The sequence below is a fragment of the Mauremys reevesii genome, linkage group 8 (assembly GCF_016161935.1).
Source record: "Mauremys reevesii isolate NIE-2019 linkage group 8, ASM1616193v1, whole genome shotgun sequence".
NCBI lineage: Eukaryota > Metazoa > Chordata > Testudines > Geoemydidae > Mauremys > Mauremys reevesii.
The window spans coordinates 31,283,471-31,308,956 of record NC_052630.1 but is presented as its reverse complement, the minus strand read 5'-3'; the positions used below and the strand labels follow the sequence as shown (position 1 = coordinate 31,308,956).

The following is a 25,486-nucleotide window of genomic DNA, read 5'->3' as shown; positions in this document are numbered from 1 at the left end:
TTCAGCACCTTAACTAATTTCAGCTGCTAAGAGCAAACTGGTTTAAACAGGTGGGATTGGCAGCAGTACCTTCCACTCTGGAATTTGCTTTTCCTCTTAATGGAAAGGAGCTGAAGCCTACTGACCATCAGGACATATTGGAAAGCTTATTGGTTTTTACAGGCCTTTGTCTGTAAGAGACAGGAGAGGGCATTATTAACCTGGTGGATGGAGTAAGGAGAGATTTTCTTTCTGGTCAAGACTGTAATTTTTGGTATATGTATTTTTTCATAAATCAAACTGAATAAATATGGCTTTACTTTACAAAGAATAAAAACCCTAACACTGTTACATAAGCATGAATGTTTTATGGATTGCTGCTAGTGAAAATTATTGCATTCTATTTGCTTTTGCTGTTTGCTTGAGAAGGGAGATGGAGTTTTCCTTAAAATAGCTCAAGCATGATACTTTAACTAAATACACAGTTTAGAAATTATTTAACAGGGTGGGTTTTGCAGATCTGATTTATAATCCCTTATATTTATTCTAATTATACCTTTATTACCTTTAAAATTTGAGCATTTCCTTACCTAGATCCCCTTGAAAATGAGTCTCTCAAAGTGAATTTTACCATTATAAATGACACTGGTGGAATTTACATTTTTGTAAACCTCCAGTATCAGAAGAGAGTGATTTAAGCCTCTTTCTGCAAGAGCCAAGATAACATCAAATTGTCAACCTGTGTACACATCCTGATAATATATATCATTTCGTCGTGGGGGAAAGGAGATTTTTTCAAGCACAAATGGAACTCGCTATTTATACACAAGAAATGACAGAAGGGCACAATTCTGCTCCCAATGACATCAAAGGAAAAAAAAATTCCATTGATTTCCAGTGAGTAGGAGTGGGTCCAGTATTTCATCTTTCCCCACAAATCTTTCAGTGCCACTGGAATTAAGGGTTCTATATTCTGTCCTACAAGAAAAGAAAAATGTTCAACTGTCATATTAGACAAAAAGCCATTTCTTGAATTTTCTTTTTCAATTAATTTTAATTTCTTAAAAATTTAATGCACATCAGACACTTGCCTACATATTTCCAGGTCAAACAGAACAATCAGTTACCATGACAAGCAGTATCCATGAAATAGAAAAGCATTCAGTAATACACTACTTCTAGCACTAGAGGGCAGATAATATACCACTAGTCTGAAAATAAGATACCACTGCTTTCAAAAACCCTGTTGGGATTAAATATTAAAGTATGTTTATTTACTTATTTTGCAAACTATGAAAGAATGCCTAACCAATGTTCTGGGTAAAGATACACTCAATAAATAAATAGACCCATCAGTTTCAACATCACTTGGGCATGGGCAGATGTTAGACTCAGATACAGTGCCACAACAGGTTGCATAAACAGCCTCCTGCCATGGTCACTGTAACCAACGAAAATAGGTGACCGAGTGGTTGTACCTAATAGTGCAAAATCTTGAATAAAGATGTTTCAAGCCAAGCCACAGTCAGTAAACTCTTGGTGAAGCAGTATACTCTTGAGGATCAAACATCGCTACTGAAAACACCTCATCTTCCAATCCTCAAAGATGGCACATCTAGGGACTGGCAGCAGAAATACCTCAGTATTCCTATGCACCATGATACAAAGGCAGTACCCCAGGCTAGCCATGTTTCATACCATAGAGAGCTTTATAGATCAGAACCTGCATCATGAATTGCACTAGGAAACAGATGGGGAGCCAGTACAGTTAACAGAACCTAGCTGTAATGTTTTGAGAATAACCCATTCCACTGGGTACATAGCCCACTGCATTGTGCACTAACTGAAGTCTCAGAATACCTCAGGGATAACTCCAAGTAGAGTTTATTGTTACAGTCTAATCTGGAGGTGACTCTGGAAAGGCCTGAATTGGTGACGTAAGGCTTAGCTCATCACAGATGATAAAAAGCGGTTTGAAACTTTGCTGCTACTTGGGAATCCAATGGCACTTAAGAGTCCAAAATAACTCCATGAATGAGAACCAATTTGGGAAGCAGTGGACACATTCCACCAAAAGATGATGCAACCACAAAGCCCATCGACTGCTCAAGTTGCTTTACTCGTTTAATGGCAGAAACTTAGCTGGCTCTTTCTATCTTGGCCAGGAGACACACGGCTGAGTGTCATCAAAATAGTGGTGGGACTGCAGCCCAACATATTTGTCTCCTCTAGTAGATTAAAAAAACATGATGAAATGGCGGAGTAGGGAGTGATAGACAGGAACCATGCAAGACCCTACATGAATTCATCGGGGTGACTGAGCACTTGACACCTCCACCTCTCTCTGAAATCTATCAGAAAGGAGCATTAAGGGGAAAAAAATAACTGAAGTACAAGTGTGATCATGGAAGCTACTGCATCAACATTAGCGAAATCACACTCAGCTGGTTCGCTGCCACTCTTACATTTCTTAATTAAACTGGGCCAGATTCATCCCTTGTGTAACAACATAACTATGCATGCAGGACTTACCAACTAGGAGTGTAGCCCTTCTGTGACAGTGTCATGAGGGTACAGAAAGGGTTTTCGTCAGGACATTCCATATGTTAATTAACTCAACCTTAAAACTATCCACAACTTAAGCATTGGTTATCATTCCACCTTAAGTATTGCCTTACTGAAATACCATATTGACACATTTAGTAAGAGGCCACCTGTGGCTTCATCACTGGGCCATATTCTGCTTGCCTTACTCTCACCAGTACTTGCACTGAAGTCAATGGGTCAAATGTATCTTCTGCTGCAACTCTATTGAAGCCAATGGAGTGACACCAGGAACAAATGTGGTCTATTAAAACTACTCAAAGAAGTAAGGTAAACAGAGTTTGGTCTTCTGGGAAACAACAGAGACACACATAGAAGGTATATGATGCTACTAACCATTTAAACATGAACAGGTCACATGTCTGAACCTCTGACCATATATAGCCCTGGAAGCTGAACATTTCATATGCCCCTCAGGGGACTTCTGGCCCTGCTTGTGAATTCTACTGAGTAACACTGAGTTCTTAATATGTCATGTGACTGTTCCTTTAAAGTTACATTTATAATCAATTTATAAAATGTTAATAAATGATTAATACCTGCCCAAAGCATGTTACAGATGTGTACTACGTGTTAAAGATGGTTATGAGCATATCAGTCATAGGTGTTGTACATGGTTTTAAGCAACCTACTGATCCATTGGACTCTATGGCCATCGATTAATCATTAAAATATCTATTAATACTAGTTAGAACTATGTTTAAATGTACCCTTAATATTAAGAGTGACCAAAGGGACTTTTTTCCTGTGGGCTAGGTGGGACCATTCCCTGACTTGAACAGAAACTAAACAACAATTTGAGTTTGGTGGAATCCAGAATCTTTTTCCAGATTGGGTTACAATACAAGGCCTCCTTCCCACTCAACTGCTGAGATTCCAGAGATAATATTCTATGCCACTGTGGCACTGGACAAATTAACTTTGGAATTTTTAACAAATGTTGATAATAAATTTATTTCCCTTGTACAAAAATTAGTGATGTAAAATATACCTAAAGAGGCCACCATTAATTGTAAACTACCAAGTATTAGATGAAATGGGTAGTTTTACAGCTACAGCAGAAAGATTTAAATTATGGGTCAGTGTACCTTAATTTTATTTTAAAAAAAATTACCCATACTTAGGAACAAGAACCTCAAGGAGAATTAGCTAATTAACTGTGGCTTAAAATTAATGATACCAAGATGTGATTTTCGCCAGAATTTCTAGATCTACATCCTAGTTGGAAAGTAAGCTAAATTTTACCTATGTAAAATATCTTAAATGTATGAAAGTTTCATAAAGAAATCACTCAGGACTTGAAAACATTTACTAGGCAACATGGTTCTGTGGATAAGGTTGGGGAGTCAGGAGTTATGACTCTAGCTCTACTGCTGATCTGGGTACATAACTTAGGTCAAGACATGTCACCTTAGTTTCCCCCATCAGAAAAATAGTGGTAATGATATGTTCCTTTGCAAAGAACTTTGAAATGAATGGTTTCAGAACCCCAATGAGTGGTCTCACTGAAGTTAAGTGAGGTTCCAACATTAATAAGCTCTACACCCAATAGTAAGTGTTTGCATAAATAGAAGAAGTGAGCCTTAGGGCTTGTCTACATGGCAAGTTAGTTGTAGCAAACTAGGGTGAGAGTCTACAGCACACTAGCTTGCTGCACAGTAACTCACTCTGTGGACCCTGCTTCAGGTGCACTAAAAGTTCTGTAGTCCACTTTGAGTTACTCCCATTTTAAAGAGCAGTACATCAAAGTGCACTACAGAACTTTCAGTACACAGTAGCAGGGACTGCATGGCAAGCTAGTACGCTGTAGAGTCACACCCTGGCTTGCTGCACACTAACTTTTTGTGTGGTCAACCCTGTCTTTGAAAGGCCTGATCCTGCAAACATGTAAAATTGGGTATGCTTGCAGAACTAGACTGGGAGTCAGCTATGGGCTCGATCCTGCTCCCATGGAAGTCAACAAACTGTGATGTTTTCCAGACTTCCATCTTAGGTGATGTCTTATGAAGTCATATTGATATATCACACAGCCTGGAAAGGGTTAAGTAGAATTTCTTCTTGGTAAATGTTAATAAAAATATTGCATTAAGTACCCACTGAAATATAAATTTAATATGAAACATGTTTGATTAAAGTTGAACTGTAATTTATTAATAAATCATTATTATTATTGCCTGGTTGGAGAGATTAATTTCCATACCAAAGAGACTCTAATTCCTTTTTGGTTCTACATTGGCCTAAGTGGCCTCTCAATATCCACCCTGTTTCTTGGAAACATGAAAGATCATTTCAGTTCCATTTTCCCCACTAAATCAACAACACTGTAATTAATTACACAAACAGTTAAGCTTAATGAGCATATTATGCCTGTAAGAGCCTTGGTGAAAAGCAACTATGGAGAAAGGTTGTATTAAAATGTGACACAGAACATAGAGAAATACAGTCTGGGGATCCCTTTGCTAATATTTGCAATGACCCATGTAAACTTATCTTACTCACAAACACTTTGCCTTCTATTTCCTTTTGGTACATTTCATTCTTTTATATACAGGAGAGCTGGAATGATTCAGACACTTGTTCTTCCCGCACTTTGAACTGTGGAATGTGCTCTGAAATTATTTTATAGATTTTCCGTATTCACTGTATACATGGAGGGCCCATTCCCAAGATCAGTATGAGTCCTCCCATTTATTCCATTGGGCTTTGGATCAGGACCTTATGTTCTTCTCTGTCTTCCGTCTACTTTTCCAGCTTCTTTCCACCGGGTGAATTAAAAATGAAAGTCAGGGTAAGTCTGAATGAATGGGGGCAGGAAGAAGTATTACTCTACACATTTTTAGGTGGTTTCCACTCATACCAAACAAAGCACTAAATAAACGAACTAACCTGCTGCAGCTAAAGCTGCACAGCACATCACATCACAGAATAAATCATGGCATAGAAAGAAGAATGTTGGATAACTGCAGATTCTGGCTACACACAGGACACTTCTTACCCAGGTATGGGGCATTGAACAACCTGAAAAAATACCCTGGGAGGTAGGTAATCTTCAGCCACCTTTACCTTATTTGCTAACAAACATGTGAAGGGGGAGCAGAGCTGATCAAGTAGTACCTTGCTCTTGCTTAGGAAACTGCTTCCTTTAAAAGTTATATGACCAAGATAGTCAAATTGGTTTAAATTTTACCTCTCTGAGACAGGTAAGACCATCGGGCGAAGTCTAGGAAAAAGTAAGAAAAATTTTTAACAAAAATAAAAAAAATTAACAAAAATAAAATTAAAACCATATACACTATTGTCTTTTTTTTTTAAGTGAAGCTGGATGGGCTCTTAAACAGATCCAGGATCTTCTGGTTCTTATTTGGATGTGCCATATCTCACTCCGTTGCGTCTCTCTCTTATGCAGAAGGGCAGTTAAGGAAGTCAAGGCTCCCTCTCCCCTGCATGACAATGAAACACAGGACATTGCATGAAGGAAGATGTGCAATGGTCATGCAACCATGCAATCAGTGGCAGAGATCAATGAGGCGGGGATGCAACATGACACTGAAGGAGCAATACGCTCTGATACTGAGCGCCTCTGAAAGCAAATCCTCTCCCTCGTGCAATCTTAAAAGTTTGGACAAAAGGGCTCCCTTTTTTCCAATGGTGGGAGCCTCACATCTTCTTCCTCATCCTGGTCAGAATACTTCTTTGGCTGTAGAAATGAAAATCGGTTAGTGGAGGAATAACAATGTCCGTGGGGCTGGTGGCCTGTTCAGAATCACCACACTTGCAGCACAGTAATTTGATGCAATTCTCATGCACCTTGGGAGGAAGTGTTATTAGTAAACTAGGTTTTAAAAAAAAAGAGGTAGGTTGGCTTTTTTTGTTTGTTTTAGAACTGTATTTAGTTGCACTTTGTCTCAGTCTCTACCTTAGGCTATGCTCTGAGATTTGGTCTGCAACCATTTATGAAGAGTCACATGGATCTTTAGAGCATTTCTAAGTACATAGGTTTCCTGGCCTTCATTCCATGCTGTGAAGCTCCTACCTCTGGGTCAGTTCAGCTTGCATTTGTTTTCTTAGCTTCCATTTAGTTAGTGCCACACAAAAATACCAAAATTGCATGCAGTGCTTTTCTGTGTTCCCCTTCATCACATTCTCCAGTTCTGAACACCTGATCTCTTCCTGACCAATCACTATGCACCACCAGAAGGATCTCCTGTGGACTAACGGAACACACGAACGAGCACAACTTGCTCAGCTACTGCTGATACGTGACTGTGTCACCATCTGTGTTATATCTGAGTTAGGTAGGAATTCCCTTGCCAGTTTGAGGCCAAAGATCAAATGGGCCATAGACACCAAACCACACATGCTCATCCCTATGGGAGCAGTCCTGCAGGTCAGCTGTATAGGCAAGGAAGTGTGTGTGAAGGAAGCTGATGCTGCTATGGCACATCTGTGCCTGCCCTTACTGTTCTCATAGCTCCATTGATGAATTTACACAAGCTGAAGATCTGCCCCCTAAAATTCTTAGGCCAGGCTGAATTTCATGGAGTAACATTGAATTCTTGTAAAAAACACAAGCATACATCCCCTCCCTTCCAACAGGATAAATGGAATTATAAGGACCCAGGATGGGGCAAAGGGGAGCGTATATTTTTATTCATATTGACCAAATATATCATTTAGTTGTGGAACTGTTACAGGAAAGTGGCTGGGAGCTAGGCAATCATCACACGCTTTCCTATTTCACTCTCCCTTGAGCCCAGCTTGATGGATGGGTTTCAGCTAGTTCTAGACTGGGGTGTAGACAACATGATTAGATGACAAAGCCTTTAGAATTATAGTTGTGATTGCATATTTAATGATTGCAGGGATGGAAATATTTTAGAATCTGGCCCTAGACCTAATTGATTCATTTAAACACAAATTATTATTTTTAATACTTTTACATCTTTTTCTGCAATTGTATCATAGCTTTCTCTTCAGACAAAACTGCCAAAGTCCAGCTCATTCTCAATTATTCTCTGTCCTATACCCCTCAAGAAATAAAGTGAGGGCTACTGAACAAACCAACCAAGATGAAAATGAATCTGACGCTAGTTCAATCTGTAATATCACACACTTCCCCTCCCCCAATCTCAATATATATTTCATCTTGTAGCATACATAGGCACTGAACCAAGTTCTGGGAATAGATGTAAAAACACATACAATTTTGAAAAGGACCCTCAGAAAAACAGCAGAGGTGCAGATAATGTCCATGAAAGTTTTCATAAGAACATGAAAAGAAAGCAGTGGTGTAAAGTAACAACCCTAAAACCCAGAGACAAAGACAAAACGTCACCCAAGAAGGAGAAGGTTCCTCAGAAGCCTAAATACAAATAGCTGAATGTGAAATATCAGAATCCATTTCTTATCCCTTGGGACACGCGCAACTGAGTTACATGAATGCTTCTTCTAGCCACTCATGCACCTAAAATAGAGATGCTCCAGCCAATTCCCTCAACTCCCCTGTCTTGCATGCTGGAACTGCACCGCCTTGCACTGGTCAGAAGCCTGGCCAGTGTTAGCTCATTACCTAGTTCACCACTTCTTCATAGGAAAGTACATGGGGGGAGGGGGGGGGAGGGATAGCTCAGTGGTTTGAGAATTGGCCTGCTAAAGCCAGAGTTGTGAGCTCAATCATTGAGGGGTCCACTCAGGGATCTGGGGCAAAAATCTTTCTGGGGATTGGTCCTGCTTTGAGCAGGGGGTTGGACTAGATGACCTCCTGAGGTCCCTTCCAACCCTGATATTCTATGATTCTAAGCCTTTGTAACCTGAACTGAGATTTGCTAAGCATTTTAGACAAACTCACTGGTAAGGATAAAACATTAAAATAAGTTTATTAACTATAGAAAGATCAATTTTAAGTGATTATAAGTGGTAGGCATAAAGGCCAGAACAGTTACCTTAAGAAAATAAAAAGTAAACATTCATTCTAAATCCTAAACTTTTAGTCTAAGCAAGAGTTGAATCAAACAGCTTTTCTCACCCTAACATATGATACAAGCAGGTAGGTTACAGTTCCTCAATACACAGGCTGGGACTACCTTTCAGCCTGGGACCAAACTTCTCCAGTTCAGTCTCTGTCCTCCAGACATTCTTCCCAGTGATAACTTGGGGGAGAGTCCAAGTTATGATGTTACTATCTCTCTTTTTATACCTTCTTCCAGCTTACTAGAAAGATCCTTGCTGTGACATGTGTTAGTCCACCCCCATGGCGAACATGACTTCTCAGAGAAGTCTCTGGGATAGTGGATTGAGGTTAAGTCATTAATCACCCATCTGGCTATTGATGCCTACTCCTTTGTTGTAACTGAAAGGTTGATTGTGGGTTTTCCCAACGTCAGAACATATTTCAGTAACACGTCTAGCAATACTTCATAACTTGACATATAATAACACATAAAATCTAACAGGATATTAATATTCAACAGACTAAGTTTTAAAATGATACCTCACGAGGCATAATTTATACAAAGCATATAAATTATATGGGATTGCAGGGTGCTACTTTGAGATACAAAGTGTCACAGTGGTATTGGGGTCTAATGTTGTCTAATGTTATTTTACTACTCAGGTAAACTGTCCTCCCAAGAATCGCCCCGTTCTCTTCAATAAGACGACATGCATGAATAAGGACTACTCAGTTGACAGAAGTCATGCCATTAGCATCAGCCCATGGTAAATATAAAATCAATGAAGAGGAACAAAACAGTTTATAAAAAAATACACTAATAGTTTGATTATTTATAGACAAAATCACCATAATTTTAGCAATAATATTCTTCTTTCACAAATTCAAACCATCCTATCCACACACACTAAACTTAACTCTCCTCTTATAAATGACCAGGCTATTAAGGACAACAAGTAATAGTTAAGCCAGCAAAAGAGTATGTCCCAAAACTTTAAAAAGCCAATGCAGCTTTCATTGTAGTTTGATTATAAAATTGTTTTGGGGGCCTTTACAGCCTATTGGGAGCTAGCGGAAGAAAAGCTGCCAGGTATAGAAATGAGCTGATACATTTTTTAAGTGTTTACTGCCACAAACCTATTTCTGCAGACCTGCTAATAAAATTGCTACATTTTCCCCTTGAAATCCACATTTACTGCATTTTTATTCACTCTCACATGTATTCCTCTTAAAGGCACAAACTCTATGTGGGTGACAACACTGGAACTCCATATCCTGCTGCATATGCCACTCCTCAGGGCCTTCGGGGTGTTGTGCACTGAAAAATGCTGAAGTGGCGAGCAGCTGTTCCCATGTTCCTGTTGTCCAAGAAAACAAACTATCCTACTAAGTTCATATGATTCACTTGGGGGTACTACAGAGCTAGTATACAAGGGAACAACATAATTTGATTGGCTTGTAAGAAGTAAGCCACAGTATTAGTGTGGTTATAGCCCTAAGCTAAGCAAATATGTTCCTCTGGCTATGCTTTCATCTCCCTCTGCCGTACTCTAGAATGTAGACCCCTAAACTTTTATTTCCGTCATTGGTGTTGCAGACTGGCCCTTCTCGTTTGAGCATATGACCTGAAAAAAGAAAATGTGTACAGTACTTTCTTTAGTAGGACTCATCTAGCAAGTTAAAGTAGCTATGAGAAGAGACAACCTTATCTTTGTCAGGGAAAATGCAGCATGGTTGACGTTCCATGCCAGACCTCCACACGGTAGCCATAGGCCATTGGTCAATGGAACAGCTTGCAATCAATGCAAACTCAAGTGACAGCTGAGAATGACAAACAGCTCTTTCCTGTGATGTGTTCTCTCATTCCAGAAGAGAACAACTGCTGTTACAGTATGTGCACTACAATCACGCACAACCTCCAAATGACAACTACCAGGATCACACAGTGCTACTGTCAATGGATGGGACAGAGGCTAACCTATATAGTCAATGGCATCACACGGAAACATCTGACATTCAGTGGGGAGATTTTTCAAAACTGCCTCGGAGATGTGGTTGCCCAATTCCCATTATATTTCATAAAACTGGGCATCCAAATCTCTTTGACTGCTTTCAAAGTCTCTGCCTACAAGTATCCCCTGCAACATAACATAAGAACATGAGGTGAGACTGCTCTAATCATAAAGGTGAGACTGAGTTGGGAGAAATTTTTCATCTGAAAGCTTTTTTGGTGAAAAACGCAGATTCAGCCACACAAACATTTTGCAGATTCGTGCTCATTTCACTGAATTGTTCATGTTGGAAATTTTGTTTTGAAAGTCAAAACGTTTAATTTTGACATTTAAAAAAAAAACATTTTGACTTTGATTCAAAATGACTTTTCATTTAGGTATTTCCTTAAATTGTATTAAAATGTTTTTTTTAAAGAGGCTCAAAACAAAAAATATCATTTTTGATTAGCTAAAAAGTTTGAAAAATGTGTTTCAGGTCAACCCAAAATGTATTTTTTCCCAAAAGTTTGTGGAATTGCTAGCAAACCAAAAAACAAACCAAAAAACCCCAACAGTTATTTACAGAGGTCTACTAATCATATACAACATACAAGGTATGCACCATTAAAATTGCTGACCTACATACCAAGATACCTTAGCTTTTTACATAATTATTTTTATTAGAAACATTATTATTATAAAAATATAAACACAGCATCATTAGTAACTGGTTTGCACTAATCAGCAATGTACTTAATTAACTTTCTGCATTTTGAAGTTCACTGGCTATATTGCTACATTACAATCCCCAATCCTGAACTTCCATTCTGCAACACCACCTGTGAGCTGCAGCAGTTCATCCTAACAGTAACAAGGTGCCACTGAAAGACTAGCTAATACGTGTACTTACTTCAGCTCCTGTGAAGGATACCTGTATGCATTTCCTGAATAAGTGCAAAGATTTTAAATTTATCTTTGCTCATTTTGTATGAAAGCACTTTGGAGATCCAAACACATGGACCCCCCCATACAAAAGCCTTCAGGCCCCAGCTATACTGTGGAAGTTACAACACAACATAGTCTCCTTTCTCAGCCTAGTCTAGTTTGTTTGGGGAAAGAAAGCAGTTAAAATATCAGACATCTTCATTACTTGTGATACAATAGCTTTCAAAGATAGTTGGAAACCTCGCTATGTGATGCATCTTGCTGCTTCTCTCAGCAGAAATAACACATGCATACATACACCATTTGCCTACCAGCACTAGCTGATTTTCTGGGGATGAACACTAGCTTATCTAGTGGGGGCTGACAAACCCTCGCTTAGCAACCCCCTTTCTCATATGCTATGGAAAGTTCCTGCCCTGTTGTTTGCACAAGTGATTAAAGGGAACCTACATACTCTCTTGAACAAAATAAGGCAGGATTTTAACTTGATTAATTTAGATCTAGTGAGAGGACACAACTGGTTGGAGATATGCAATTATATGAGGTGCTCACCTTACTTGGGGCAATCACAATCTCTAAGCCACTACCCCATCCCATCCTGCACTAGAAACACATCTGTGGGTGAACAATTCTTTTCAAGTGCTCCCGCCTTTCCAGTTCTATTTAGTTTTGAAGTATCTTGAGAATGGGGTAGAATGAAAATGTCCCTTTTTTCAGTGTTTCCCAGTATTGTTTAGATACGTTTGAGTTTGCCTGCAGGGTCACAACACTGTGTTTTATGGCACAAATAAAGCTTCAGTTTACACTACCAATGATAATTGAAGCCCAAAACTCTTCTGATTGTGTCCCTGTCTTTCAAACAGGGACAGCACACTTTGTACATTGAAACAAGATGATGCAATGCCATTTGGCACCACACTAGTCTCAGTAAAAATGAAATAAAAATGAACAACATTTACATGGCAGTTCTCTACACAGTTGAATAATTTTTGCATGGTTTATTAAGCTAATGTATTTCCTACAATATCCATATTTCACAGACCGCAGAATCTAGCTGCACCTTTAGTTTCAGTCTGTTAAAGTGAAAAGCTGAATACATTCGGCATCACATCTTCAATTCAATTTTATGCATCTCTCTGCACCAAAGGTAGCTCAGATTGACACAGAACAGCGTTAAGAAAATAATTCAACATTGTGCTTTTTACTGAGATCTTAAAGGATAATTTCCCCAAGTTTATATTGTTTTAGCATGGTACAAGTTTATACCTTAGGGCTCCATATGGCATGCCTAGCAAAAATTAAAATCTGCATAATATATAAAGCTCTCGAGCACTGCCATCTCCAAGACAATATTCTTATTACGATGTAGATTGGTGTAAGTAGAAACCGTTTCACAACTGGGGTACTTGCTGGTTCTGGGAGGCTGCAAATCATCTCTAATTTAACAAGTCCAGCCCAGCTAGGTAATGCCTGTAAACCGACTATAAGTGAGTGATGTGAAATGGGGTATGACTTTCAAGAACACCATTTCACATGTTATTTCTACCTGATAGAAACCACAAAGTCTCAGTGATCTGATGAAATAATGGGTGAAAAACAAGAGAATCTAACAGTTCTTTTTTATGAGAGTTATGGTATCCACAAGTTAATAGAACATTAGGTCTGATTTAACATTCCCACCAGTTTCACATTGGTGTAGCCCCAATGACTCCAGCAGACTTACGCCAATGTAAGTGATATCAATAATCAAACCTATTGGGCTTGGTTCTGGAATCACTGTGGCCCCTTTACAGTGGCTCAGCCAACCAAAATTGGCCACAGAGCTAGCGTGCTTGGCTTTGGGTATTGGGAACTCTCCCAGTGCAAGAACAGCGTAAGGCAGCACTGCATAATCCACAGTCTATGGACATGCTGAGAAAGTGGTCAAGGAGGAGGTGGAGGTACGCTGGGGGAAGCGGACAAAGTGCTTTATGCTTCCAACTATTCTGTGCTGTGGATTAGTCCGTTGATGGCCATGCCAAACAGCAGCCTCTGCAGTTGCTCTAACTTCATTCCAGTGGTTGCCATGGGCTTTGGCATAACTGTTGGTATGACTGAGTAGTAAGACCTCCTTCGAAAAGGTAGCTAATAGAGTAACAAACACAAAAATGTAAGATAAATATTAATCAGTATTTTCCTATGGGACTTAACTGTCATTGTCATTCAGAAACATTACTAATAATTTTGCAGATACTTTCAGTGGGTTTTCTGGCTAAGAAAAACTCAAGATAAGTTCAGATCCCTGGGTGCATCATGTATTGCAACCTAGCACAACTGACCATTGTAGGAAAATTTCTGCATATGTAGTCTGAATCCTTTCTTGATTACAGCAATGGGGTGTAAAAATTACCCCCAATGAGTGCCTCTGGGGGTCTGTTTATCATTGCAAGCCATCTTTTGAACCAAAAGGTTTGGTTATTTGTTCATCTACCCACCCATGGTTTACTTTTAGCAATATCCCCTGTGGCTTAGAAAGACAATTAGGCAAATGAAGCAAAGAATAAATGAACATCAAAGAGCAGTAAGAAAGAAGGCAGTTAAAATATCCTGCTGTTGATCCCCATTTTTACCCAGCAGGACAGTCAATCTCTGCTCTTAGATATTGAAGCATAAAGTATATTTGATTACTAAAATTTTGTAATTTAGACCATGAAAGGAGAAGAAAATAAAATAAAGGCACAGAATTCTAGTGGGTTAAATGGAGAGCTTCAAACTTTCTCAAAATGAAGAGACTGATTAGCGTCTAGGAAGACTTCAAATTAATAGTCTGATGGCTAATATTTGTGGTGAGGATTCTTGTGTGGATTCACTAACATTCTGAGATGGTTCTCTCTTCTCCCTGATATTGATGGGCTAACCTATGTCTCTCCTCTAAATGTTAATCAATGACTAAGCTGGATGCTCTACAGAGATCAACAGAAATGTCTATATGGGACTCTGAAGAACACACTCCATTTTGGGCTAGATCCAACACCTGATGCTCATTGGGTGTTCCATTTCAGTAAGCAATGTGAGAGTGGGTCCATAATAATCATTAGTTGTTCCAACTTTTGCCTCAGCTGCAGACTTTATGAGTGTTGTTCTTTCTACAGGACCCTCTAACATGTGAGAAAGAGCAGCATCCTTCCAGAACCATCATGGAGTAAACAACACATACAGCCCCTTATTGGCTATCCTCAAATCATTCAAAGGGCATCTGATCAGAGGTTTTGTGCTTCCATACCAACTCCATGAGCCCCATTCCCTGGAAGAAGATTAGCCTCAGCAGACTTAAACTTCCTTTCAAAGGTGGATCTGTGGAAAAGCAATATACAGATCCCTGGTGCACATTTGCCAAACCACTAGTGATTGTGAGTCTCCAACTTGCAATACCTTAAAGGGGCCTGATCTTTAGAGGGTAAGGTGGCTCAATGCTTTCTGAAGATCAAAGCCTTTTAAAGTCTTCACAAGTTGGGCACCCAAATTCACTAGTTTGAAAATCTTGCTCTCAAGCTCGATAATTTCACAGGGTTGGTGTGAGGGATGGTGTACCCAGTTCAGGATGTGGGTGAAGAAACTAAGACACATTTCAGCCATTCAGGAGTGCCCACTTTACAGTATCTGATGGATATTCAGTCTATTAATCCAGCTGGGCCATAACAACTTTTTCTATACTATTATGAAGGTGGCTATCTCCCCAATGGCTACATTTCTGTCCAGACCATACTGATGTTCACCAGTCTGAACCTCCAAATTCAGAACATGACTTATATTGCTGAGAACCCTTTTGTTCCAGACAGGCTGCTGAGAATGTCAGGGAGGAAATGGAATAAGGAATGATTTCATATAGTCCCTGTCAAACCAGTCTGAGTGGATCGTGTCTATATTATCTTTATCCCAGTACAGGCCACTGTGATTAGGTAATGACACAGCTTCAGAGTGAGATTTAAAATACTCTCTTTTGTGAATGGGGAAACATTTTCACTAAGGAAATTCTAGATGTGTTGATTTACCTCTAATAAAATCCTGCAGCGTGTTATTTATATTTGAAATACAATAGTTGGGAATGTATATTAGCATTTAATTGAAGTTGAACATTAACCCAAAAAGTAATCTTGACGAATTCATCTTTATCAACATCAGCTTTCTTGGTAAAATCAATGTACAATTGCTATATCATTCATCCCTAAAATATTATGCATCAATGTGCCTTTTTAGTAACCATGTTAAGTTTTAAATAAACCTCTTGTGTTATTTATCTGAAAGTTTAGTTTTAACTAACCACATTTTTTATGTGACTTGAAGTGTTTTTCTGGGTCAACAATGGATATTTGGCAATTATAATCATGTTTGGTGACATTAATGTTTTACAGCTTGATTTTAGGAGTTCTATGTGTATTATGATGAATATTTACTATATATTTTTCAAACTAAAGCTGCTTCTTTTTTAAGTAATTCTCTCTGCCCCCCCTCACCCCCCAAAAATAAAAGAACTGTCCTCATTTTATACTGCCTGTACTGGGCCTTCAGTAATGAACTTCACCTCAAATGAGTGTCTCAGCTGGGCAGCAATGCAACTTAATTCTCCCTGGGGCCCTGAAAAAGTCCCAGTCTGAAATAGCAATCCAAAGGCAGGAGCCTACAATCAGTCCCCTTGAAAGAGCACAGGTGGTGCTAAATAAGTCATGGTTCCAATTAAGTTAAAGCACTTGCAAGAGGACTGTGTGTGTGTGTGTGTGTGTGTGTGTGTGTGTGTGTGTATATATATATATATAAAGATGCTTTTTCACCTCTAAAGGACTGATTTACATAAAATGTAAATTATATATATAAAACACCTCCTGGAAAAGTTCATATAACTTCATGCTTCCTCTCTTCAGTAGGTGCTCCAGGATTTTTAGGATTTGATAGCACTGATAGCTTCCTTCATGCCTCTAGTCACTACAGCAATATTATCCTAGAGCCATGTCTAGGCTATAGTGGCATAGTCATGGCATTGCAGATGTGCTGATGTAGCACAGTAGCATAGACGCTTCCTATATTGACAGAAGGGGTTTTTCTTTTTATATAGTTAATCCATCTCTCCAAGAGGTGGATTCCAGGTCAACAAATCTGTTATTCTCTCAACCTAGCCATGTCTACATTGGATGTTAGGTTGATCTAACTACAGTGCTCAGTGCACAAAATTTTTCACAGCCCTAAGTGACATAGCTAGGATAATGTAATTTTTAAATGTAGACCAGGTGTGACCCTAGGCATTCCTGTATTCATACCTTACGCACTGCCACAATTATTTCTTTGTACAAAATATGACTTGTTAGGTATTAGAAAACTAATACCACACAGGTCAATAATATCATTGTAAAATATATATAACAATGCTACAAGTGAAAATATGGATACTCACTAACAGCTTTGACAATAGAAAAATATAACAGTGGTTGCTTTCCTTTCCCAGAAGCTCACAAGGGATGGAGGGATTCCCCCCTCCCTACAGGAACAAGCCCCCAAGCCTGTAGGCTGTCTGAGACTGGAGGTACTGAATTAGAGATGGGGTGGGCAAGGGAATAGCTTAACGCACTGGTGAGCCAGTTCTAGCTGTCCAGAAAGCTGGGGCAGCAGAACCAAGCAGCGAGGGTGGTAACTTTAGGGTGCAGGCAAGCTCAGGCACCAAAGCCTATTGCAAGCAATAGGAAGACTCTCACCGAGCGTTGAATTGGACTCCAGCCCTGGCAGCTGCTGAAGATAATGAGATGATGGAGGCTCAACCTTCTCCTGCCTTAAGCAGCCAAATGAAAGTGAAAATATGGATACTCTTTTAATGTCTGTGACTAAAAGATGTTTAAGCCAGGCATGTCAAGGCGCGTTGATAAACAGGTTTTCTCCAAACAAAGGAAAGAGGTGTGTCCTTCAAACCAGGTGTGTCCAAGTGCAATGGGCTATTCATTTGTATCACAGATTGCAGCAGACAGAGATAATTGGCATAGTAACAACAACTAGAGGGTAAAGAACCAGCAGGGAGCCTTATCTTCCAGACCTCATGGCTCTTTTATTCAGCAGGAACTAATGAAATTTATCTGGGGATACCGTTCAGAAGAATACATTTTAAAAGTCCACTGGACTATAAAAGAGAGGGGCAAAGGGCGCCAAATCATCTTTCACCCAAAAAGACAAAGAAACCAAGCACTTTGGACTTTGTGGGAGATCCTGACCAAGGGTGTGGCCAGCCATCTTGCTGGAAGGAGGTGGGTAAGAATCTTACATTTATTTGCAGATGTTTATTTTCCAAACTAAAGTTGCTGCTTTTTAAGTGACCCCTCCCCTCAAAGAACTGGCCTTCATTTTGTAGTTTTGTTAAGTCAGTCTCTAGAAACCTTTTTCACTTTTATTTGCTTGTAACAATTTCTGACTTTATCCCTTATACTTCAACTCACTTAAAACCTCTCTCTTGTTAATAAACTTGTTATACTTTTAATTTAAACTAACTGGTGCTGTGTTTGAATTGAAGGGTTTGTTAGCTCCAGTTAAAGCAACAAGCTGCTGTGGTTTTGTCTCTTTAAAGGAATCATGGACCTCTAAATGTTCCACGAGAAGGCTGCACATTTCAGGGCAGATGGTTTGGGGGAAATTCAGGCCTGGGGGTGTGTTGGGGGTCACTTGACTAGTAGTAACCAAGGCTGGTGAAGACAAGAGTGTGGTTGTCATGTAATAACTGGAGTCAGAGTTGTTGAACCAAAGTTGCTTAACACACAGACATTCAGTGCATGATTGTATGATGGCTGGGAGCATCCAGACAAGCAACTACAGCAGCAGAGTATTTTAGGGCACTCGGAGTTACAGGACAAGCCTTGATATTACCTCTCACTGGTCTAGGTTGCACCCCAAAAACGTAACACCAGACCTGACTGATTTCTCACAGTACTGTTAAGTCTAAACAGAGCTATTTCAAGATATCAAAAGTCCGTTGGAGTCCCTTTCAGCACAGCTGTGAATGAACTATCTCCATAGCACTTCAGCAGATGAGGAACTGATCTACAGACATTTTGTAAATCTTTACTGGTTTAATGAAAATAATAACGCTTACACACTTTGAGGTGCATCAGAGTTTTACCAGCCTTATCAAACCTCATGTATACGTTCAGAGCTGTCCCATAGAAATCCCCTACAGCTTTACTGGCACTCACGTAACCTGTGCAAATAAATCTTCCCTCATTTCAAATGGGCAATTCTGTACCTTAGTTACCATTTTGTAGGACAGAGCACCATCCATTACAGCAAGGGTTCCTGTGATATGCATTTTTTCAAAACCTTAATTGGAATGTAGAAATCAATTCAGTGCTTAAAACACTTGATAGTTTCCCCTACTCAGCTCTTGGATTGCTGTTTGCAGTATATTTAGGAATTGATCTAATAATACTAATTAATGAGGTAGCAATCAGATGACTAATAAATAGTGCTAAAGCTAAGTATGGATTTGATTAAACTAAATTAACCATGGTGACCCAGTTTGAAGAGCTGCAGTAGATTCTTTTTTCACATTTCAGAATCCATTGCTTAGGAGTCATAGTACACTGGCTGTTATTGTTCTTTGAAAGAAATGTCTTTTGACTCTAATATTAGCATAACACAAACTTTTGATCAGACTTACTTAGGTTATTTGGAGATATACCACCCTCTATTTCCATGTAAACATAGTAGGAATACTCACATGTATCGGTTCACTTATCTAGACATTTCCAGTGTGCCCAGCAGCCTGCTATCTACTCCTGGGGGAATTCTGCACCACTGCACAACTCAGAATTTTGCAGAAATTAAATGTTATATGCACAGAATTTCTTCCCCCACCCACCCACCGAAATAGGCTGCAGAGATATTGGCCGCCACTAGGTGCAAGCTGGTACCCGACAGATACCAGCTTGCAAGTAGAAGACACTGCCAGGGGGTGGGGGGTGCGCAGGAAACTCCATGCAAGCCCGGGACCCAGCATCAGGTTGTTTCTCCCTCTGGATCCCTGGACTCTAGGAGGGTGTGAGTGTCTGGGCTAGGGGGAGCAGGTGAGGGTCCACAGCTGGGCTCTGGGGTTAGGAGGGGGTGTGAGTGTCTGGCCCCCCTAGCTGGGCTCTAGGGGGGTGAGGGCAGAAACGGGAACTGGGTTGTCCTAGGGCTTTCTTTAACTCTCTACCTGGGGGAATTTGTATGTGTGTCTGTATTGTTACAGAAATAATTGCTGGCAAGTATTCTGAAATAAATTACCAAAATATTTGTAACTGGCATGATTATATAGTGTTATTTTGACAAAAATTTTCAGTGCAGAATTCCCCCAGGAGTCGGTATCTAAGCACTGTGCCTAGGCGTATATGACAAATGATGTTCAGACCTGTGTCCTGCTCATCTGAAAACATGCAACATTGAACATTTATTGAGACCATGCTTACAGGTATGTGGTTAGTTTTCCTCATTTACATGAGGTATCAGTGCACAGAGCATGCCTGGTCAAGGCACAAACAATGCCGGTCCCTGCAGAGGTACAAATGCCCTGTGACATGCATTGTAGTTGACAATTATTGTAGGAGTTTATCTATTTTTTTCTGCACTTCTCGATGTCGATGTGGGAGATATAACAGAAAGTAATACTGAGAAATAGCTCAATTCTGTTTCACACATTATAGCTAACAGCTGCACGCTCCTGGTTCCAGTATAGCTTGCAAGCCTCTTCCACTCCTGCCAGGCTTGCACCCCCTTTCAACAACAAAAATTACTGCAAGACCCCAGGAGGCGGGACCAAAGTCTAAGCCTACACAAGCTCTGATACCCTGAGCCAGTGGGCCAAAGCCGAAGCCTGAGCCCTGCTGTCCTGGGTCGGGGGGCCAAAGCTGAATCCCTAGGGCTTCAGCCTTAGGGGAGGGGAGGCTGTAACCTGAGCCCTGTCACCCAGGGCTGAAGCCCGTGGACTTCGTCTCTGGGCAGTGGGGTTCAGTCTTTGGCTTTGGCCCTGGGCCCCAGCAAGTCCCTCTTTGGGGTCCCGACCCAGAGTTTGAGAACCGCTGCTCTACCTCCTATTCACACAACTCAATGTATGGTCATCGATAGTGAGGATAGTATAAAGGGGAGGTAGATGGGATTACTATCCAGCTCACCCTCCATAATCCCCCCCTTTACATTTCTGGCACCACAAGAGAATGTTCAGGGCACAAACAAAACTGCAGAACCAAACCTGGATCATAGCTCTGACCACTCCACCTCCCTCCAGCAGTACAAAAGCATTTACAGAAAACTGAAAGTCAAATGTACCCAGCATGCTCTGCAAATGCAGACCACGTACTATCTCTGAGGTTCCCCCAAGAATGAGAATGAGTTTCGGGGAGGTAAGGTCACATATACTACTAAAGAAATCTATCATGACTTGCCTGGAGTATGAACAATATGTCACTGTTTTCCCCCCTCTACTCGCCCAGCCACAGCACCTTCAATAACTAGACCATCAAAGACAGGGCTTCTGTGTAATGCTGACAGGCTGGCTAAGCGGAGGAGGAGCAAAAGGAAGACTTGGGACAAGATATTTGCAGAATTCATGGTAGATAATAGAGGAAAAGCAAGTTGGCTGAGAAGCGGAGGCTATACATGAGCATCCAGATGAAGAAAGAAATAGAGCTGTCCAGGAGATCATGGCAGTGACCAAAGACCACATCACAGAGCCCAGGGAAAGCATGGCTTTGGCCAAGGACAGCAGAATCATGGTGAAGAAGAGCATGGAAAAAGACAGAGCTACAGAGGCAATGCATGGGGATGCTACCCTGAGCTAGAATGTCCTCCCAAAAAACATGCCCCTGGGAGGCCATTAGTCCCTGCAGGCCCATTATTTGGGACCCAGCCATGTTCTACAGCCTTGGACAAAGCTGCCTACTGGGACCAGCAGGAACTCCTAACTTCCGCCTCCCAGCAGCAGTGCTCCAAGAGGCTCCCATTTACTGCTCTGATCCAACTTCTGGGTGCCAAGAATCAGCTCTTTGGAATCCGGCAATGCCCCTGAGAATTTTGAAGCAAGGCACTCAACCCCAGAACCCATGTGGACAAGAAGAGATAGAGCCAAGACGTATACTTCCCTTCAACTTTTTGCACGCTCTCCAAATTGTTATATTTGAAATGTTCTTACCATTGCACTTTAAGTTTTGTTTGCACAGTTGCAGTAATTAAAGGTTTTTGTAAAGTTCATTACTTAAGAAGAGTGGAATTTTTTTCCCATTGGTTTCATTTAAACTCTGTTATTGGGTATTCTTTTTTCATAACAAAGCCATTAAAATACATCCATTATGAGTCATCTTTGTATTTAACACAGAAAATCTTTTAAATAAAGCTGCAATAATCCATAGGTTTTACCAAAGCACATAGAGAATGTTAAACTTCAGCCACCCACACTCAATGTCCCAGTGCTGGCAATATCTCCATCCCAGGCCCCCATCATCCCGATTGGCTAAAATGCTCAAGCATGTGACTCAAAACACAAAGAGCAGGCATCCCTGACAACATTCTCATGGGTGTTTGTGTTCTCTCTGGCATGCCTTGCTAGCTGCTCGAACCTCCAATCAAGTCTCTGCACCTCAGTTAGCCTTTCCCCCCCTTGCTCTCACAAATATTGCACAAAACACAATGTGCAGTTATAATGGTTAGGAATGCTTTTTCTGCGGCTTCCAACCTCTTCCATAAAGAGCATCACCTGCCTTTCAAATGGCCAAATACATACTGGACTACTATTCTGCAACTACTCAGGCAACAGTTAAAATGTTCCTTCTGTGAATATGGCTTGTGTATGGTTTCATTAGCTACAGCACTGGGGATAAGCCAGGTCCCCCAGAATAACTGGACCAACCTTCACACTATTAATGTCCACAGTGCTCCTGGGGGCAAAAAGTCCTATCTCCATTAATTTAAATATTACCAAATTCTGAAAGTCCCTAGCCTCGTGGGCCCTCCTGACCATCCTGCAGGTCTGTAAACCTGCCACATTGGTCCACCAGTCCTTGGAGCACCATGGAGAAATAAATTCTGCACCCTGTTGGTATGTCTGTGTGTGTGTGTGTGAAAATGATGGCATGTGTTCCATTAATTGCCCCATTAGATTCTGAGAAACCCATGCATGCAAAGCCATCAATAATCTCCTGAGCATTACCCAGCTTCACGGTCTGGTTAGACAGCACCTTATCAATGCCCTGATATGCCTGCATGAAAATGGCTCCAACAGTTGATCACCCCATGTTAAATTGTTTGGCTGCAGACTGGTAACATTCTGGGGTGACCAGCTTCCAGATGACAATGGCGACCCATTTCTCCATGAGTATGGAACACTGCAAATTGGTACTCTGTTGCTCAAGCTCTGGGATACCTCCAGAGAATACTAGATCAGTTCTGCATACATCACAAGAAAGGTAGCCCTCCCCATCCTGAAGTTCTCTGGACGCTGCTGGTCATCCTAGCTCCGCAGCACCTCAGTCTATACTGGTTTCCCAGATGCAGAAATGGCACTGAACGCTTTTTAGCTAATCCAGGAACCGGTCCTCTTGTTCCAACAGCTCGGTGTTCTCTTGTTCTTCTGCCTTATCCTGCTGTCACCTCTGCAGAGTATCCTCCTGTTGCTGCCATAGAATAGTCTCCTGCTCCCACATCATCATCTCAGAGGTGTGATGAGCAAGGCCCACTGCAAGGTCCAGCCAGCTCTGAGTGCTGCAGTATAGGCCAAACATCCTGTGCATAGTTGCTCTTGTCACCATAGTGGCCTGGAGCATTGTTGGGTCCATGCTGGCCCACAGCTGTTTGAAAATGGTATGAGACAGCCCAGAAAAGAAATATAGGGTGGAGACAGCAGAACCATGCCTTTTAAAAAAAATTGAACTTGCTTGGTTTCCCACAATTCACAGTGAAAACAATCCCAGGATGCATGCTTCTCAGTAGCTAAGCAAAAGACCATGGGATACCCCACAGAATGCTACATACTCTGTTTGCAACAAACAGCTGCCACATGTTTACACAATGCAAATAGAAAATGGAACAGGTGTTGTGTACACACTATTGGTGCTACTCACACACCATGAGTTACCAGACACATATCAGAAAGCTTCTGCTTACCCCGTGTGTAGACACTACCTGTATCACTGTTTAGCTGGGCTGCTTACCAAATGAAATAACCTAACACACATTGCTAGCAATTGTCACCAAAGTGACCTTGTTCCAGATGATTAATGTGGGTTTGTTCTGCTTATCAGAAAATTGATTCAGGAGCAAGATCTTCTGTTAACATATTGATTTAAGGTGAAAAGAGTAAGCGAGTGCATGGAACCACTTCAGTATTTCTATGCAAGTGCCAATGTAGTGTAGTTGCAGGAATTGGGCTTTACAAGTCTAAATTCTATGAAGTCAATAAATGGGTTAATAAATATCTTTCCCGGTGGGGTAAAAACAGGAGAGTAAAAGTGAAGATGATAGAACACAGTTAGACTGATGGATGGGGTTTGACATACCAGCACCATACTAGGGCCGGCTCCTGCAAAGTGCTTGGCACCTCAGTGGAGTAGCGGTGCCCCCACCCAAATTCTTACTGGCTGCAGGATTGGGCAGGACAGTCATCTGTACATTATTTACAGTAATAATGAACATAAGTGTCTTTGTGTGGAGGCCTGCATATAAAGCGAGTTGCATCCCTACATGCTTTATAAATAAAGTGATAGGAATAATGAAATCCACTAAAGTGAGGACACACAAGGTTTGTGCTGCTTGGAGAGAAATTAACATCTGAAACTTGACATGATTCTCATAATGAGGCTGGTTTGGAAGATGCATAGATTTCATCTGTGTAACCCCCATGGAATGTACCAGGGTTCCTGGGTTTCTATGTGCTAGTAACGCAGGGAAAGTCTGCTGGTTCTACGGATGGGCATTCCTGCAGCTCAGGGGAGTGATAGGAGGCATTCCTGTATGGTCACCAGCATGTTTGATCAGAGGAGGAGCAGTGTCTGAGAGAAAAAGGAGAGTTCAAATGATTGAAAAAAAAAAAAAGCCCAGGAATGTAAAGCTAGCTTGACCAATAAGGAAGGTCCTCAGTGAGATGCCCATGCCCAGGAGCGCTGTGAGAGGAGAAAAATGCCGAACTGGCCTTTGGGCACCTGGAAGCAATATCCCTAAACTTGGTTGTTTCCTGTTCAAGGTGACTCCCAGTTTATACAATTGTGTTGGGAAAACTCCCTATCCCATTAGATTATGGTAGTCCTTCAGCTCCCTAGGTAAATCAGTCACCATGTGGTAAGTATACTGCTCTGGCGGCTAGTTCAGGGCTGCCCACCTGCTGTGACTGTATCAGAGCTCCAGGGCCGGAGATTAGGAGTTAGGATTTTTAGTATACATTATTATAATCTACACCCCATCCCTGCATCCCTTTATGGGGAGGGGCTGTCTTGGGAGCAGAAGAAGCCTGACTCCTGTATGAAGAAGACACTTGACAAATGACACTGTCAGCCCCTCTGCAACAGCTGAGCAGTCAAGATTCAGCTCTGAACTCGGGGATCATTCACAGAGTTGTGAGCGCACCATCTTTTAGACAGACAGTCAGGGAAATTGTTTGGGAGACCCCCTACTCCCTGAACTGTATCCTCAAGACATGGGGATTTCATCACCTACTGTCCTATTAAATCTGTGGAGTGACTTTCCATCTTAGCCCCACTGACAGTCCTTTGGGCTGCTCTGAACTCAGTCAGCCAAGTTGCTTATTGCTGCTACACAAGATACTGTCATCATAGGTCATCAAGGGCACCTACGAAATACCGGTATCAACGGGACACTAAATTTTACTCTTGCTATATCAGGTCACGTGAGTGGGGAAATTCATGGTATTATCAGAAGAGAGAGGGCCTCAGTGACCCTTTATCCTATTATGATATATTTACTTCCTTTTTAATAAAATTACTCTTGTGAATATATTGTGTATATTTGTGTTATTTCCTGGGAGTCTTCA

General features: G+C 41.0%; 1 protein-coding gene across 17 annotated transcripts in view; it reads right to left on the bottom strand.

Annotated features, from left to right (window-relative positions):
- The window catches only part of KCNIP1 (potassium voltage-gated channel interacting protein 1), an 807,057-nt gene that overhangs the window by 48,407 nt on the left and 733,164 nt on the right, over positions 1–25,486 (bottom strand). The window contains exon 2 of one of the 17 annotated variants that reach the window (XM_039484933.1): positions 5,771–5,803. The exons of the other annotated variants lie outside the window; for them this stretch is intronic. Within the exon in view, the coding sequence (XP_039340867.1) occupies positions 5,771–5,803 (33 nt within the window). The remainder of the gene's footprint in view (positions 1–5,770; positions 5,804–25,486) is intronic. 17 annotated transcript variants of the gene reach the window in all.